The 19329-nt window shown below is 43.1% G+C and overlaps 1 protein-coding gene across 1 annotated transcript in view; it reads right to left on the reverse strand.

Annotated features, from left to right (window-relative positions):
- Positions 1-656: 656 nt before the first annotated feature.
- LOC130112893 (zinc finger protein 236-like) overlaps positions 657-19329 on the reverse strand; it is a 34200-nt gene continuing 15527 nt past the window's right edge. The window contains exons 7-10 of the mRNA XM_056280416.1: positions 16754-16830; positions 12793-12904; positions 5238-5489; positions 657-1786 (exon numbers count right to left, since the gene is read on the reverse strand). Of these exons, the coding sequence (XP_056136391.1) occupies positions 750-1786; positions 5238-5489; positions 12793-12904; positions 16754-16830 (1478 nt within the window). The 3' untranslated portion in view covers positions 657-749. The remainder of the gene's footprint in view (positions 1787-5237; positions 5490-12792; positions 12905-16753; positions 16831-19329) is intronic.

The raw sequence follows: 19329 nt of genomic DNA on the forward strand, positions 1-19329 counted from the left end.
GGACTTCAGAGGTCAGTCAATAAGGCATGGATGGATTTATGTACAACTCAGGGCTTCACATCTTGTGGTAAGCACCTGGAGAGAGATTTTTACATCGATGATGTCACACAACTTAACTCTATTGTTATGTAGGTGCTACAGAGGAATTCACACCATTTCAACACCAATCTACAGTAATTTTATTGCACAATGATTGTGTGCATCTTTAAAAGGATTTGAGATCAACATTAACCCCTTCCTTATCATTAACCATCTTTATGATGTTTGGATTCCTGAAACAGACTGGGCGGCGTCAGATAAATGACCTAATCTGTATGACAAAATGGATTAATTAACTTTCACTGTACACCCTCTCAAGCACTTAGCCTCAATGTCTCTTACCATCCACTACGTGCTCATCTGTTTCTGAAGTTGATGTTTACACCAAAGGTACTTACAAGAGATAACCACCCTAAAACAGAGCTCACATTGTTCCTACGAACTGGGGACAAGTATCAACTCTTAAGTCTCTTCATGATATCAAAGACCCAAACTGCCTTGTTTCTACCTTTGGGAGAAAGTAATATTGATGCTCACACATGTCCATTTGACTCATTTTCTGACCTAAGTGATAGGATGCATGAATTCCCACGTAAAAGGGATTTTCAGTTGAACAATTTAGCCAAGTTAGCCCATCCTACACATTGAGCCGATTCACCTATTTCCACCTTGTTTTCTCTTCCACAATGCTCTATTGTTGGTCTCTCAGTCTACAGGCCGCACTGTGACTGCTGTCGGTGGCGGCGAACGCTACACATCTGGCTGAAGGACTGTCCACAGCGAGAGCAGCTGTACGGCTTTTCTTGGGTGTGAACTGTGCGGTGCCGCTTCAGGTGGCTGGATGAGATGAAGCTTTTCCCACACAGGGAGCATCGGTAGCGCCTCTCTCCAGAGTGGATGAGGAGGTGGACTCGTAGGTTGTTTGGCTGAGCAAAGCCTTTCCCACAATGGGGGCAGCTGTAGGGCCTCTCGCCTGTGTGCACCCGCTGGTGAAGCTCCAAGGTGGCTGCGCTGGGGAACACACGCCCACAGACAGTGCACACCATTGGCTCTTTGGCTGCCGGTCTGCCACTCCTGTAAGGACGTCTGTTGCTGGACAGTGGAGCTGCTGGAGGAGCTGGCGGCGGCGGAGGAGGAGGAGGAGGAGAAGGAGGTGGAGGTGCAGCCACAACGGCTGCTGCTGCAGCAGCGGCGGCAGCCATGTCGAAGGAGGCTGCAAAGCTAGCCATTTCATGAGCACCGCCCGGAAAGAGCATTGTGGGAGGGCCATCCAAGCCATCTGCTCCTCCTCCCCCCGTTGTTGGGAAGGAAGCCGAGGGGTGGTTGGTCTCTGTGTTCCCCAGGCCTAACTGCGCTACTGCAAAGGCTGCCCCAAGATGGCTGACACGCTCTTGCATCCAGGCCAGGTCGAGGCCCAGGCTGTTAAGTCTATCAGGACTCGGCTCGTCTGAGTTTGTGGTGGCAGACAGCTGAGCAGATGGACTTTCCTGCTCAGAAGCATCATCTGTCTGGATCTCTGGTTTCATTGCAAGGTCTGATAAGCTTCCTCGAATCGAGATGTCTCCACCAGAGGCTGCTAAACTACTGATGGGCTTGGTGGCCTTGCGTTTTGTTCGGGGTCGGCAGGTAAGGTCCACTGTGGCCTCAGTGGGGGGAGAAGAGGAAGGGGCTATGGTGGAGATGATGGTAGAGGCGTTGGTGTCAAGAGAATTATCCGTGGTGTTGGCTTCCTCACTAGGCTCCAGAGCTAACACAAGACAAGAGTGTACAGAAAAGGGGGGTCAACATACATTAAACACAAGCTGTTTGGTAAGTACTAAATGTATAGGCAAGTTACTAATAAGCTCAATATATACAGGTCTAAGTCATATGTCCACACTTCAACACCCATGAGAAAGATGGACCAGTTAAAATGAAGAAACAGATCATGGGGTAAAATTCTATTTAAATTTTTTAAAAAAAATTCGGCAAATGTGTTTCCATCGCAATGTACTGCATTTCTTTACATCGAATAAAAAGTTTATCCACACCTCAAGTGAGTGTAAAAACTGAGAATTTTGGGGATTTTATTTGATATTTGGCATTTCCCTCAAGCTTTTTTTTTCTGAATGACAAAATTTGTACAAAACACTTGCCCGGAAACGCAGTTACTAACACACATATAGTTGATGAGGATTAACAAAGAACCGGTGTTGAAAGGAAGGAACATGACAAAAAGTACATATTCAAGGATAAATCTGGGTTAAATAGCATAAATGATACTTGCCAAACTTACAGTAAGATATAAAAACTAGCTTTAAGATTGTATTTTATATGTTTTATTTTTATATTTTAAGCTATAAGACTACCAACTTTAAGATTGTATTTTCTGTTACTTTTTTTTCTGCCATCACTTTTCAATAATGTGAAACTGTTAAAAGGTTGGTCTCTGAATTTATTTTTTTTAAATAGGTGTGTTACATATTAACTGTTAAATTTCTTACATTTTGATCATGGGTTGGTTTGGTTCAATTCCATTAATTTCTATACTTTTTATAAATGGTAAAAAAAAATATGAAAGATTCTTCAAAGAATTACTGAATGCAAAGACAATTCAAAATGTAATATTATTCAGTGTTTTTCAAGCTTGAGTACAGACTTAAATACAATTAGATTTTCACATTCATTTCAGAACACTTTGATAAAATCTATGCTGTTTTTTAAACCCACTGTTTTTTGATGGCTGATTTTTTTTATGATTAATAGGGTTTTTTTCCACGATAAACAAAATACATACAAGTATTTCAATTTCAAATGACAACGATATTAAACCATGGGAATGAAACAAACACAACCAGACCAAAAATAAATAAAAGATAGGAGTGACACACTGAGACAAGGAAAGAAAAAAGAGAAAAAAAGAAGAAACAAAAACAAACAAAAGAAAAAAACATGACTGCAATGTGTGGAGTGCTTAAAAGTTTACAGCATTGCTTGTCAACAGGTATTCTAACCAAATGTACTCTCACTTATTTGCATTTTATGTGATATTTTACTGTTATTTTTATGAGCTGGAAACACCATAAGCTCAATACATAAGAATGGTACTGCCGCCATTTCAAGTGATATTCCTCCACCTTATTAAGCAGCCTACTTGATAACATTTCTAGGGCAGCCAGCTGACCAAGAAAAGTGTGCCTCAAAGATGGCGCTGGTGCAGAGGAGGCTTTCCATTCTTTGACCACGAGTTTCCCTCCTAACACAAGGGCAGTCTGGATCCAGTCAGCAAGCGGTGGAGTCAATCACAGGCCGGTAATTTTTTTTTTTTACATAGATATGTATAGAAGACCAGAACTCCTGTATTTTTGGGCAACTCCAAAGCATGTGTACTAAAGTGCCATCTTTGTCAAGACACCTCCAGCACTCTGAGCTGTCCACCAAACCCACTCTACGCAGCCTAGATGGCGTCCAGTAGACTCTGTTTACAATTTTGAATTGGATCAGCCTTGTTCACCATTCCCTTGACATTTTTTCCCTGTTTCTAAGTGTTCTTCCCCATTGTGCCTCTGAAAATGAAACCTATTAAATCAGTTTCCCATGTCAATTTTAGGGTCAATATATTGGAATCTGAGGCTGTAAGGCTCACAGAATAGTAGACAGAAGCTTCATGACCACATCCAAAGATCTTAAGGACCTGCTCTAGAGTGTCACCACTAGATGGGGCTATTGAGGGGGAGCCGAAAATTTGTACCAGCAGGTGTCTTAACTGCAACTACTTCCAATATTGAGTGTGTGGTGAGCCGATTCCTGCCCAAGTGCCTCAAAGGATTTTAAAGTTTCTGCCTGAAACAGGTCCCCTAGGACTGTGATACCGTTCTGAAACCAGGACTTCCAGAGGAAGGGTGATTTATCTATACAGAGCTTGGTATTTAGCCAGATCCCGGCAGATCGGTGAAGAAAGGGGTCAAATTTAAGGGTCTGCGCTATTCTCTTCTAAACCCACTGAATATGGGACAAAATAGGATGTGACTAATACTGTGGGGATAGTTTGGCTGTGATATAGTTCATGGGCATAAGAGGAATGTAAATGGTGCTCTCAAGATGGAACCATAGGGGAACTCTCTCTGGGGGCAAGGACCACTGTGCCATATGCCTGAGAGTGAAAGTGGATGGTAAAATAACAGGTTAGGCACCCCAAGGCCTCCTCCGTCCACTGGCCTCTGCAGTTTTCTCAGGCTCATTCTTGGGCATTTATTGTTCTATAAGAATTTACTACAAAGTTGATCAAATTGTTTAAAGTAGTGTAGTGGGATTTGGATCGGGAGAGCCTGCAGTAGGTAGTTGGATTTCGAAGCACAATTAATTTTAATGATGTTTACCTTGCCCCACATAGAGAAATACAATGGAGACCAATGCTCTATAACAGCCCACAGTTTCACCAATAGGGGGTCAAAGTTTATTTTAATCTAGTCAGACAGTGGGGGGGGGGGTGTTATTCCAAGATAATTGATGCCTTTTTTAGGCCAAGCAAAAATGCCTGATTGGAAGAGGTTTTTGGGGCAATATGGTGTAAGGGGGAGGGAGAGCCTCAGACTTTGTCCAGTTCACTTTATAACCTGAAATGGATGAGAACTTGTCAATAATTTTAAGTGAGGCGGAAAGACAGCGTTCAGGATTGGACATAAACAAAAGAATATCATCTGCGTACAACATCAGTTTATGACATTTGTCACCAATCTGAATGCCTGGAAATGCAGGTTCTCTACGGACAGCCGCTGCTAATGGTTCTTGTGCAATGGCGAAGAGCAGCGGGGAGAGAGGGTCCCCCTGACTGGTGCCTCTTCCAAGTTCAAATGAGGGAGGGATTATGCCAATGATGAGCACAGATGCCTTGGGATAGGTGTATATAACACCAATCCAATCTATGAACCTCTTGCTGAAACCAAAACATTCCAAGGTGGCGAGCAGATATTGCCACTCCACCCTGTCAAATGCCTTTTTGGCATCCAGTGAGATGGCAGCCATAGGAGAGGTGTTATCCTGAGTAGCCCACATATCTACAAATCTCCTAATGTTGTCTGCTGAGGAGCAGGAGTGTATGAAACCGACCTGGTCAGGATGGATCAAAGAGGTTATAACTCTGTGCAGCCGATTAGCTAACATTTTAGATAGTATCTTATTGTCACAGGACGTCAAACTAATGGGTCTGAATTTTTTACAATCTAAAGGGTCCTTCCCTTCTTTCGGAATAAGGGTATTAATGGCCTCTGATAGAGAGGGAAGAAGTTTTCCCTTCTCTAGAGCTTCGTTATAGGTGTCTAGGAGTAATGGTGCTAGTTCCTCGGTGTAAGCCTTGTAGAAATCAGCCATGTAGTCATCTAAACCTGGTGCTTTACTTGAGAGTAGGTGCTTGATAATGTCAGTTATCTTCTCAATAGTAATGGTTGAATCAAGATGTTCAAGCAGGTCCTCTGACAACAATGGAAGATTGGGGGTTGACAGAAACGAAGTAATGTCATTTTTGTCTACCTCTGACTCAGAGGTGTAAAGTTTTACATAAAAATATCTAAAAGCCACATTTGTCTCCTTGGGATCAGACAGAAGATGCCCATCTTCCATCCTAATGACTGGAATAGTGCACATTGCTTCTTTTCATTTAATGTATCTGGCGAGTAGTCTACCAGCCTTATCACCTTCCTCAAAATATTTCTGTCTGGCCTGAAAGAGAGAATTCTGCCCTCTGAGTCATAATTGAATTAATCTCATACTTCAGTCTGGTCAACTTGGTAAGATTTTCGGGGGGAAGTGTTTTTTTTTTAAAGTTTGACTCTGCAATTCTGATCTGTTTTTCAAGCTCCTGGAGTTTTGCATAATTTTGCTTCTTTTTATACGAAGAGTGTTGAATTATGTGACCTCTCAAAAAGGCTTTCAGAGCCTCCCAGGCTACTCCTGCCAATGGAGCTGTTGGTAAATTGGTTTCTATGTACAGATTAATTTGTGATCCAAGTGTTTCCTTAAAGGTCTCATCTAATAAGAGACTAGAGTCCAATCTCCTTCTAGTTGATTTAACTGGCCTATTAAAGGACAGTACATGAAGAAATATTAGACTATGGTTCTGAAAGAATTATATTACCAATGTTGCTTTATACTATAGCGGGTATTAACAACTGAGATACCAAAAAGAAATATATCCTAGAGAATGAGCGTAGAGAAGAATGTACGTATAATCCCTTGATGATGGGTTTTGTAGCTGCCAAACATCTGTCAAACCAGATGCCCTGGACATTTCTTTGAGCACCGCATTCGCTCTGAAGGTGCAGGCTGATGGAGAGGTATGATCTATTACTGGGTCCATTACTTCATTAAAATCCCCACCCATGATAATTGGATAGACTCCCATATCGTTTAGTTTTTTCTTCAGTAGTAAAAAAAAATGCAGGATTGTCTATATTTGGAGCGTACACATTTGCTAGTATGATACTATTACCCTGGATCTCACAAAGCATCAACAGAATTCTCCCCGCCTCATCTGCTCTTTTTCTTATGCATTTGAATTGTACTTGCTTGATGGCTGATTATTTTTTATTCCTTCTGAAAAAGTAATAAATTCCCCTTATCTTATTTTATCTTTATCAGTTTTGTATATTCCTAACCCAGCCACTGAGGATGCACAAGCCAGTGCATCCTTAGTGCCGGTCCCAAGCCCGGACAAATGGGGAGGGTTGCGTCAGGAAGGGCATCCGGCGTAAAATCTTTGCCAAATCAAATATGCGGATCATAAATAAGACTTACATACCGGATCGGTCGAGGCCCGGGTTACCAACGACCGCCACCGGTACTGTTAACCAGCAGGGTGTCGGTGGAAACTATGCTACTGTTGGGCGAAGGAGAAGGAGAGGAGGAAAGCATGTCCAGAGGCAGCTAGAGAGGAGGAAGGGTAGGCATGTGGAGGTGAGAGTTGGAACTTTGAATGTTGGCACTATGACTGGTAAAGGGAGAGAGCTGGCTGACATGATGGAAAGAAGAAAGGTAGGCATACTGTGTGTGCAAGAGACCAGGTGGAAGGGGAGTAAGGCCAGGAGTATCGGAGGTGGGTTCAAACTCTTCTACCATGGTGTGAATGGGAGGAGAAATGGGGTAGGGGTAATTCTGAAGGAAGAGTATGTCAAGAGCGTGCTGGAGGTGAAGAGAGTGTCAGACAGAGTGATGAGTATGAAGCTGGAAATTGAAGGTTTATTGCTGAATGTTATCAGCGCATATGCCCCGCAAGTTGGGTGTGAGATGGATGAAAAAGAATTCTGGAATGAGTTGGACGACATGGTGGAGAGGGTACCCAAGGAGAAGAGAGTGGTGATTGGAGCGGACTTCAATGGACATGTTGGTGAAGGGAACAGAGGTGATGAGGAGGTGATGGGAAAGTATGGAGTCAAGAAGAGAAATGTGGAAGGACAGATGGTGGTCGATTTTGCGAAAAGGATGGAAATGGCTGTGGTGAATACATATTTCAAGAAGAGGGAGGAACACAGGGTGACGTACAAGAGTGGAGGAAAGTGCACACAGGTGGACTATATCTTATGTAGAAGGCACCATCTAAAAGGGATTGGAGACTGCAAGGTGGTGACAGGGGAGAGCGTAGCCAGGCAGCATCGGATGGTGGTCTGTAGGATGACTTTGGAGACCAAGAAGAGGAAGTGAGTGAAGACACAGCCGAAGATCAAATGGTGGAAGTTGAAGAAGGAAGACTGTTGTGTGGAGTTCAGGCAGGAGTTAAGACAGGCACTGGGTGGTAGTGAAGAGTTGCCAGATGGCTGGAAAACCACTGCAGAAATAGTGAGGGAGACAGCTAGGAAGGTACTTGGTGTGTCATCAGGACAGAGGAAGGAAGACAAGGAGACTTGGTGGTGGAATGAGGAACTACAGCAAATTATACAGAGGAAAAGGTTGGCAAAGAAGAAGTGGGATAGTCAGAGAGATGAAGAAAGTAGACAGGAGTACAAGGAGATGCAGCGTAAAGCAAAGAGAGAGGTGTCAAAGGCAAAGGAAAAGGCGTATGGTGAGTTGTATGACAGATTAGACACTAAGGAAGGAGAAAAGGACTTGTACCGATTGGCTAGACAGAGGGACCAAGCTGGGAAGGATGTGCAGCAAGTTAGGGCGATCAAGGATAGAGATGGAAATGTGCTGACAAGCGAGGAGAGTGTGCTAAGAAGGTGGAAGGAATACTTTGAGGGGCTGATGAATGAAGAAAATGAGAGAGAGAGAAGGTTGGATGATGTAGGGATAGTGAATCAGGAAGTTCAGCGGATTAGCAAGGAGGAAGTGAGGGCAGCTATGAAGAGGATGAAGAATGGAAAGGCAGTTGGTCCTGATGACATACCTGTGGAGGCATGGAGATGTTTAGGAGAGATGGCAGTGGAGTTTCTAACTAGATTGTTTAACACAATCCTGGAAAGTGAGAGGATGCCTGAGGAGTGGAGAAGAAGCATACTGGTACCGATTTTCAAGAACAAGGGCGATGTGCAGAACTGTAACAACTACAGAGGTATAAAGTTGATCAGCCACAGCATGAAGATTTGGGAAAGAGTAATAGAAGCTAGGTTAAGAGGAGAGGTGACGATCAGCGAGCAGCAGTATGGTTTCATGCCACGAAAGAGCACCACAGATGCGATGTTTGCTTTGAGAATGTTGATTGAGAAGTATAGAGAAGGCCAGAAAGAGTTGCATTGTGTCTTTGTAGATTTAGAGAAAGCTTATGACAGAGTGCCGAGAGAGGAGGTGTGGTATTGTATGAGGAAGTCAGGAGTTGCAGAGAAGTATGTAGGAGTGGTGCAGGATACGTATGAGGGAAGTGTGACAATGGTGAGGTGTGCGGTTGGAATGACAGATGGGTTCAAGGTGGAGGTGGGATTACATCAAGGATCGGCTCTTAGCCCTTTCTTGTTTGCAATGGTGATGGACAGGTTGACGGACAAGATCAGGCAGGAGTCTCCATGGACGATGATGTTCGCGGATGACATTGTGATCTGTAGTGAGAGTAGGGTGCAGGTTGAGGAGAGCCTGGAGAGGTGGAGGTATGCACTAGAGAGAAGAGGAATGAAAGTCAGTAGGAGCAAGACGGAATACCTATGCGTGAATGAGAGAGAGGACAGTGGAATGGTCAGGATGCAAGGAGTGGAGGTGACAAAGACATCTGAGTTTAAATACTTGGGGTCAACTGTCCAAAGTAACGGGGAGTGCAGTAGAGAGGTGAAAAAGAGAGTGCAGGCAGGTTGGAGTGGGTGGAGAAGTGTGTCAGGAGTGATTTGCGACAGAAGGGTACCAGCAAGAGTTAAAGGGAAAGTTTACAAGATGGTTGTGAGACCAGCTATGTTATAAGGTTTGGAGACAGTGGCACTGACGAAAAGACAGGAGGCGGAGCTGGAGGTGGCAGAGTTGAAGATGCTAAGATTTTCACTGGGAGTAACGAAGAAGGACAGGATTAGGAACGATTATATTAGAGGGACCACTCAGGTTGGATGGTTTGGAGACAAAGCAAGAGAGGCAAGATTGAGATGGCTTGGACATTTGTGGAGGAGAGATGCTGAGTATATTGGGAGAAGGATGCTGAATATGGAGCTGCCAGGGAAGAGGAGAAGAGGAAGGCCAAAGAGGAGGTTTATGGATGTGGTGAGGGAGGACATGCAGGTGGCTGGTGTGACAGAGGAAGACGCAGAAGACAGGAAGAAATGGAAACGGATGATCCGCTGTGGCGACCCCTAACGGGAGCAGCCGAAAGTAGTAGTAGTAGTAGTTTTGTATATTCCTGTATTTAGCATTGTGCAATCATGTATAGCAAATACCTGTAATCATTCAGAAACTCATGCTGCAGCCTCTAAATAACTGTAGGATGTGTGGGCAATTATACCACAAAATGCCCCGATGAGCAGATGATCTGCTGTCCATACCACCATGTACACCTGAATAAAGAGGGTTTCACATAATGTGGGTACACTTTGTGGAACGGTATAGCTTGTACCCATTTTAAGTGATCCCTGTTGTTTAACTGTGAAGCATCCCTATCCCGATGATGCATAGTAGACTACTGAAGGCTTCACTTGGCATGTAAAGCATGTAAACAGAGTGGATAAACACAGTGGGGTCGGGATTCCTAGCATCAGTAACAAGTTAGCTGTTCCTTAAAAGGACCAGAATGGCTCACATCATGCCTGAGCTTTGTCAGTAACTTAATATAAACTAGGGTTGGGCAATTTTTTTCATAATGTCAAACAGTCCAACACAGGCAGTATTATTGGCTTAAAAAAACAAAACAAAACATTGGAGGGGACTGGAGGGCACTCTCTTTGCTACATCACCATGCAAATGTGCAAATATGGTCATGGCAATCTCCTGTTGTTTATTCAAAGTATAACAATAGGCATCAAGGCCTCAAAAAATCATCATGCATCAATGCATACATATATAAACGGACACAATCAACAGGTCACGTTGGTAAATGAACTTGATACTATATTCATACTTATCCAGGACTGTCTAGAGCTGGACAAGATACCCCTCGGATTACTCTTTAGTAAAAAAGACACATATACTGCAAGATTTTTTGAGGCCTTGATGTCTATTGTATTTATATATTGTATTTAGCATTGTGGAGGGTTCTAAGTAAATTCATTATTAGTGTTGACTTTTTCTATACGCTATGTTAAGTTTATCCACAAATGAAACCTGCTAAATATGTGCAATTTTTGATTGCAATTATCTCTTGCGGCCTGTAGGATATATTTATAGGTAAAAACTTAATCTAATGTATGCAATCTTGATAGGGTAGAGGTAAATTTGATTTTTGTTTGCCCACTGGAATTTTGTGAGGCCTTGTTGTATTTACTACAAAGGGTTCCATTTATTTATTGATGTTGTTTTTCACTTACCATGTAAATGTATCCCTACAGGTTCATCTCCAAATGTAACCTGCAATATTTAGGAATGTATCTTTTTGAGAATGCAGTTTAGCCTTAGGGGCTTTAAGCATTCATTTCATAGTAATCTACCCTTTTAATGTAAGCATTTTGGGGCACATTTATGATTGTTACTATATAATCTACACTTCTCTAGCTCCATCTATGATATTGGAAACTGTCCTATAGTAAATTGATGTTTGGTATTGGGCGGCACGGTGGTGCAGTGGTTAGCACAGTCGCCTCAGAGTAAGAAGGTCCTGGGTTTGAGCCCCGAGGTTGTCCAACCCTGGGGGGTGTGTCCTGGGTCATCCTCTGTGTGGCGTTTGCATGTTCTCCCCATATCTGTATGGGTTTCCTCCAGGTGCTCCAGTTTCCTCCCACAGTCCAAAGACATGCAGGTCAGGTGAATCGGCTGTACTAAATTGTCCCTAGGTGTGAATGTGAGTGTGAGTGTGTGTGTGTGTGTGTGTGTGTGTGTGTGTGTGTGTGTGTGTGTGTGTGTGTGTGTGTGTGTGTGTGTGTTGGCCCTGTGATGGCCTGGTGGCCTGTCCAGGGTATCTCCTTGCCTGCCACCCAATGACTGCTGGGATAGGCTCCAACATCCCCGCGATCCTGAGAGCAGGATAAGCGGTTTGGATAATGGATGGACAAATGTTTGGTATGCCTTCCTATTGTACACGGGCTTCTCACTGTCACAAACCATTTGCCTGATGAAAGTCTAGCACTGAAATGTCCCAAATACATATATTACTGCAAGTCAGACAGTATGCAGGAGTTCGTTTGCAACTTTTGATCCGCTCGTCCGTCTCCTACACACCTGTCTCATGAAACAGATGTGTGATGTGTTCTTCTGTTCTGAGTAATGGGATATTAGTGAAACTCCAGTTCAGTGCTGCTGTCCTTGCCGCGGATGATGTGCTAGTTACCTGTTTGAATGCAAAGTGTAATTTCTGCTCCTAATGTGTGATTTAAGTTAATTTATTTTAAGGATCCCTGCAGGGAAATTAGCAATTTGTTTAAGCTTTAGTTACTTGTTCCATCCCTCTGAGAGCAGAGTAGTGTGGTGCTGTGGTTGTGCACTCGCAACTAATAGTGATTAAATCATTATCATAATGATAACATGCTGCAATATTGCTCAATAGGCCAACATGGGTTTCTGAGTGAATTTTTGATCAGAGAGGGGCCCACAGAAAGCCCCCCCCCCCGCGCGCCCGCAAGTGATTTAATCCTGTCACAAAATGAACCGGTTTTAAATAAAACCAAGTAAATTTAAAATTGATTTAATCTCTCCTGTCAAAGTCCTGAATTAGCGAAAATATTCATTTTGTACAAATCAAGTGTTCACATTTGGGTAAAACACATGATATATTCCACATGTCAGCTAATGCTGAAGTAAGAGTAGCATGGCTCACAAGGCTAAACCTTTACAATGAAGACAATTGATTATGCAATAAGCAACACATCATTGCTTCATTTGTTGACAAACCCATCTGGAATGAGTAATCCATTTGCTAATGTTGTCAGCTTTTGGTTATGTGGCTGGGCCATGTGGAAACATTACAGGTCGCAGATTTATTTGCTCACTGAGGTGCAACTGGTGGGATTTATGGAAATTTAGGTCAACCGATGGAATGCTGACCAAAGCATTAAACAGCTGACGATGGGAGTCTTACACTTGTGTAATAATTTCATGTGCTCATCTCTGGGTTATTTCTATAACTTACAACTTTGGAGTCTGTTGTACGAAATGCAAGTAAAAATTAATACCAAATCATTCAACTGATCAAAACATCCACTCAGTCAGCTATAACAACTCACTCACCCGAAGCAAGGCCACACTCTGCCCTTATGTTGACTTCCACTTTGAGATCCAGGTTGCAGTCATCTCTCTCTACTTTTTCTTGCTTTACCATCGATAATACCTTGGGGTCCTCCTGTTGTGATACAGTCAAAATGCAGATTTAACACTGTGTTATGCGTCTGTGTTAAATCAATTTCTGAGCGTGTCCTAGGAGATAAACTAAACTTTATGTGACCCAGATCAGAAAAATACAGTAGACAATGAGAGCTTATGCCTTAGATTTGCATGTATCATGCAAGGAAAAAGGAGTAAAAATAACAGATGATCTGAAGGGGTTTTCAAAATCCATGTACTTCTAGGGAAGTTGCACTTAAAAAGCCCCCCCCCTTTTCTCCCGAATTGTACCTGGCTGATCAACCCCACTCTCTGAGCCGTCCGAGTCGCTGCTCCACCCCCTCTGCCAATCCAGGGGGGCTGCAGACTACCACATGCCTCCTCCGATACATGTGGAGTCGTCAGCCGCTTCTTTTCACTTGACGGAGAGGAGTTTCACCAGGGGGACGTAGCGCGTGGGAGGATCACGCTATTCCCTCCGCCCCCCAGAACTAGCGCCCCAACCGACCAGAGGAGGCGCTAGTGCAGCGACCAGGACACATACCCACATCCGGCTTCCCACCCGCACACATGGCCGACTGTGTCTGTAGGGACACCTGACCAAGCCGGAGGTACCATGGGGATTCAAAAAGGCAATCCCCGTGTTGGTAGGCAATGGAATAGACCACCAAGCTACCCAAATGCCCCTACTTAAAAAGCCTTTTAATCATATGCTAAATAAGAACTGAAGTCTTTGCAAACTAAGCTTTTATACTGGCACATTTTAAGTGAATGAACCCTGACAGTCAATTTGCCTATCTCTATCTAATCTGCATGACGCAAAGTTGTCCATTCACAATGCACTAAAAGTTGCTTCAAGGCCCATAATTTCTGTCCATAATTTTGGACAGAAATTACTGTCTGTATATGGTAAATGGTGGCATTCACTACAACAGCTGTACATAGCATTGTTGTTCACATTTAGGGTTAGCTTATTTTGATGTAGCCCCTAAATTAAAGTGGTAAACCAGGAAGTAAAGGTCATAGATTTCATATTAGCAAAATTTTGCTGGTGTTTCAGAGATAAACAGAAGACTACTCAGCAGAAGCCTACTCAGTATTATGGCTACTAATGGAGTGTTATTCCTACAACATACTAATATATACAGAGTATATGAAAAGTCTACACACCCCTGCTAAAAATTGAAGGTTTTGTGTTGAAAAAAAAATGAAACCAAGATAAATCATGTCAGAATTTTTTCCACCTTTAATGTGAAATCGTAACCTATAAAAAATTGAAAAACGATCAGAAGAAGTTAGGAAAAAAATACAATAACCTGGTTGCATAAGTGTGCACACACTTTTATAATTGGGAATGTGGTTGTGTTCAGAATTAACCATCCATCCATTCTATTCATTATCCAAACCGCTTATCCTACTCTCAGGGTCGCAGTGATACTGGAGCCTAACCCAGCAGTCATTGGGCGGCATGCAGGAAGACACCCTGGACAGGCCGCCAGGCCATCACAGGGTCGACACACAGTCACACCTAGGGACAATTTAGTAAAGCCTATTCTCCTGACCTGCATGCCATTGGACTGTAGGAGGAAACCGAAGCACCCGCAGGAAAAACACGCAGACTCGGGGAGAACATGCAAACTCCACACAGAGAACAACCCCCAAGGTTGGACTACCCCGGGGCTCGAACTCAGGACCTTCTTGCTGTGAGGTGACCGCACTAACCACTTCACCACCATGCCGCCCAGAATTAACCAATCACATTCAAACTCATGTTAAATAGTAGTTAGCATACACCTGCCAACGAATAAAGTGACTGCGATTAACCCCAAATAAAGTTCAGCTGTTCAGCACTGGAGGGTGTGACCCAATTATCGGGGCATCACATCACTCAGACCATGGTTCTCTACCGGAAAATGGTGGATTGCACCCTCCAGGTTGAAGATGAGTTGTTGCATCAAGCGAAGGAGTTCAAGTATCTCGGGGTCTTGTTCACAAGTGAGGTAGGATGGAGTGGGAGATTGACAGGTGGATTGGTGCAGCATCAGCAGTAATGCAGACATTGTACCAGAGTGTTGTCATGAAGAGGGAGCTGAGCCAGAAGGCAAAGGTCTCAATTTACCAGTCAATCTTCGTTTCAACCCTCACTTATGGTCATGAGCTTTGGGTAGTGACCGAAAGGGTGAGATCATGGATACAAGCGGTTGAAATGAGTTTCCTCCGTAGGGTGTCTGGGCTCAGCCTTAGAGATAGGGTGAGGAGCTCGGACATCTGGGGGGAGCCCGGAGTAGAGCCACTGCTCCTTCATGTCAAAAGGAGCCAGTTGAGATGGTTTGGGCATCTGATTAGGATGCCTCCTGGGCGCCTTCCTTTGGAGGTTTTTCGGAGATGTCCAACTGGGAGGAGACCCCGGGGTAGACCCAGAACTCGCTGGAGGGACTACATAGGCAATCTGGCCTGGGAGTGCCTTGGAATCCCCCAGGAGGAGCTGGTGAGCATTGCTGGGGAGAGGGACATCTGGATTGCCCTACTTAGCTTGCTGCTACTGCGGCCCGAGATGAGATGAGATGAGGTGAGATGACATGAGATGACATGAGATGAGATGAAGGTTCAGCTGTTCCTGTAGGATTTTCCTGACATCTTCTTGGTTGCACACAACATCAAACTGCAAAAGCCATGGCCTAACTAAGAGCTTACAAAGTATGAACAGGATCTCATTGTTGAAAGGTACTGATCAGGAGAGGAGTATAAAAGAATTTCCAAGGCATTTGATGTGAAGATAATACAACAGTGAAGACAATATCAACAAATGGAGAAAATATGGGACAACAGTGACATCACCAAGAACAGGACGTCCCTCCAAAATTGATAAGACAAGGAGAAAACTGGTCAGGGAGGCTGGTTAGAGGCCTATGGCAACATTAAAGGAGCTGCAGGAATTTCTACCAAGTATTGGTTGCTCTCTACATGTGACAACAATCTCCTGTATTCTTCATACGCCTGGGCTACGGGGTAGGGTGGCAAGACTTTTCACATGAAAAAAAAAAAACATCCAAGCCTGGCCAAATTTTGCAAAAAGATACATCCAGTCTCCCAAAACTATGTGGAAAAATGTGTTATGGTCTGATGAGACCAAGGTTGAATTTTTTGGCCATAATTCCAAAAGGTGTTTGGTGAAGCATGGTGGTGGCAGCATCGTGCTTTGGGGCTGCTTTAGGTCAAGGTGGAGGGAATCATGAATAGCTCCAAATACCAGTCGATTATGGCACAAAACCTTCAGGCATCTGCTAGCAAGCTGAAGAGGAATTTCATCTTTCCACACGAAAATGACCCAACGCATACATCCACATAAACAAAGGAATGGCTTCACCAAAAGAAGATCAGCGTTTTGGAAAGGCTCAGAGCTGAATTCAATTGAAAATCTGTGGGGTGACCTGAAGAGGGCTGTGCACAGGAGATGCCCCTGCTATTTGACCGATCAAGAATGTTTTGCAAGGAAGAGAGGGAAAATATTGTCAAGTCAAGATGTACTATGCTGATAGACTCTTACCCAAAAAGACCAGAGTACTGTAATAAAATGAAAAGGTGCTTCAGCAAAGTATTAGTTTAGGGGTGTGCACACTTGTGTAGCCGTGTTATTGGGTTTTTTTTCATAAAATTTTTGTTTTTCACTTTATTTTATTGTAATATCACATTAAAGGTGGAAACCTTTAATGTGATATTACAACCTGACATGATTTATCTTGTCAGGTTCTGAGTTCTGACATGATTAATCTTGGTTTCATTTTTTTACATCACAAAAACCTGCCATTTTAACAGGGGTGTGTACACTTTTATCATATCCACTGTATATACATGTGTCAATATATACCTGTGACATGTGAAGAACTGGTTTATCTTCAGGGATAGCAGAGGGATGTGGCACCCGAGGCTGATGATCTTCAGATGCTGGAAAAAAGTAAAATATAAATTCCAAATATAAATTTGAAAATAAAATAATTTCAAACTGTGTCTGAACATAAATAAATTTAAATTACAATGGAAAAAAAATCCCCAAATTTGCTGCACAAACTAATGGTGGGCGGTCAATAATAGCTTGATAATGGGAATAGAAAAAAAGGATCTGGTCAGTAATAGAAAATTATGTTAGCCTCTACAGGCAAGAGGCTACACTCTTTCAAGGGCAAATTAGGAGATGCAGCTTAATCTAATCAGAGATAAACAATGTACCTGATTCTTCCACTCCTAAATATAGGTACACTACAGCTGCGTTAAGAGAATAACTCAACATGGCCTTTGAGGGGCCCAGACATTATGTAAACCATTGGCCTTCCTCATAAAATGCATGTCAGATTTCAGAAAGCGGTGCCTGTATGACTGTCAACCAGTCTAAATTCCTCTCCAATGTCTTATTGCTCCAAATGAAGCTGTCAAACCAAGCTATAAATTTAAAGTTTTGAAAATTTTAAATAAAACAGGGTTATCATTTTTGTGCACAGGTAAATACAGTTAATTTGCATTTGGAAAAACAAACTGTGCTGTACCTTTTTTAGACTGTACTGGTTTGAGAGTTTAAAGCTCCATGTGATAACTTTTTTATGGTAAAATATTAACTTTTGTTATTAAAGCTATAATCAGGCTGTTTGAGATGCGATGACATTCATTTTAACTTCAGACCCTGTGCTTTTGCTTTTTACCATCTCTGGTGCACTGGTAAGCTCACTGGTAGGAAATGTGTCAGACAGGAAGTGATGCATTTTACGTAAATCCTGTTACCCTTAGAAGACGCCAGCGGCCTGGTGTAAGTTTTGTCAGGTAATTTAAACTTTCATATTTTTTTCATGTATTTTATAAAAAACATAAATTACAAAAAAAATGTTATCACCCTTCCATGCATTTTGTTGATCCACCATGCATACCTGTTTGTTGTCTGACATCATCACTAGTGCGACTAGAGTACTGCAGTTGCGAATTCTGACCAGGGTGCCACTATTTTGGCAAGTCATCACATGCACTTTATTTTTGGTTGATTCCCCCCCCCTTTTTTTTCTCCCCAATTGTACATAGCCAATTACGCCACTCTCCCGAGCCGTCCTGGTCGCTGCTCCACCCCCTCTGCCGATCTGGGGAGGGCCGCAGACTACCACATGCCTCCTCCAATACATGTGGAGTTGCCAGCCATCACGCTATTCCCCTCAGTCTCCCCCCCTCCCCGCCGAACAGGCGCCCCAACCGACCAGAGGAGGTGCTAGTGCAGCGACCAGGACACATACCCACATCCAGCTTCCCACCCACAGACACGGCCAATTGTATCTGTAGGGATGCCCGACCAAGCCGGAGGTAATACAGGGATTAGCTATGTTTATTTATCTGTTTTATTCACCTGTTTTTTTTTCATTCGTTTTGCCATACAACTTGGACTGCAGTACTGATCTGGTATACCCTGTATCAAATATCATACCATGGCTAATGTAGCTAATGTACTAGCGGGTGGCAGACAGGCGGTAAGGGTAGACATAACATTCCTCCAAGAGACACATATTCTTAATGCCGATCAACAGATGTAGCTAATGTACGAGCGGGTGGCAGACAGGTGGTAGGGCAGACATAACATTCCTCCAAGAGACACATTTACTTAATGCCGATCAACAGAGACTAAGTAGACATTAAAAATTTAATTTGAAAACAAGGGGTGCTGCTATTCTAATTGGGAAAGATGTACACTTTACCTCGAGTGATGTTCTTGCAGACATGAATGGCCGTTACATCGTCTCTGGTACACTATACCAAAAACCAGTTACTCTAGTGTCTGTATATGCCCCTAATTGGGATGATTATAACTTTATGAGGTCTGCTATCCTCTCTTTCCAATTTAAATTCAACTTATTATTAAAGGGGGGAGACACGAACTGTGTCATTGACCCTTTACTTGATAGATCTAGTCCTAGGGCTACAACACTCTCCAAAACGTCTCAGCCCCTCTCTGCTTTTATGGAACACTATGGATACATTGACCCCTGGAGATTTTTACATCCCTCTGCAATATTTTTTTTTCACATGTACATCGGACCTACTCACGTATAGATTATTTCTTCATCGATAAAGTGTTTATCTCGTCAGTAGTCTCTGCACAATACTTACCAATAGCTCTATTAGACCAAGCTACAGTAATCCTTGATCTTTGCGTTGACCTTAAACCTGAAGATTTTAGAACTTGGGGTTTAGATCCCTTATTGGCTGATGCAAATTTCTGCATATATGCCTCTGAAGCCATTGACTTTTTCTTGGAGCCTAACAGAAGAGAAGGCCCCTCCCTTTCTTTATTATGGGAAACCCTAAAGCAGTGGTGCCCAATCCTGCTCCTGGAGAGCTACCCTCCTGCCGTTTTTCATTCCAACCCTGATTTAACACATCTGATTCAATTAATCAAGGTATTGGTCAGTAGGT

This window comes from Lampris incognitus, chromosome 5 (assembly GCF_029633865.1).
Source record: "Lampris incognitus isolate fLamInc1 chromosome 5, fLamInc1.hap2, whole genome shotgun sequence".
NCBI lineage: Eukaryota > Metazoa > Chordata > Actinopteri > Lampriformes > Lampridae > Lampris > Lampris incognitus.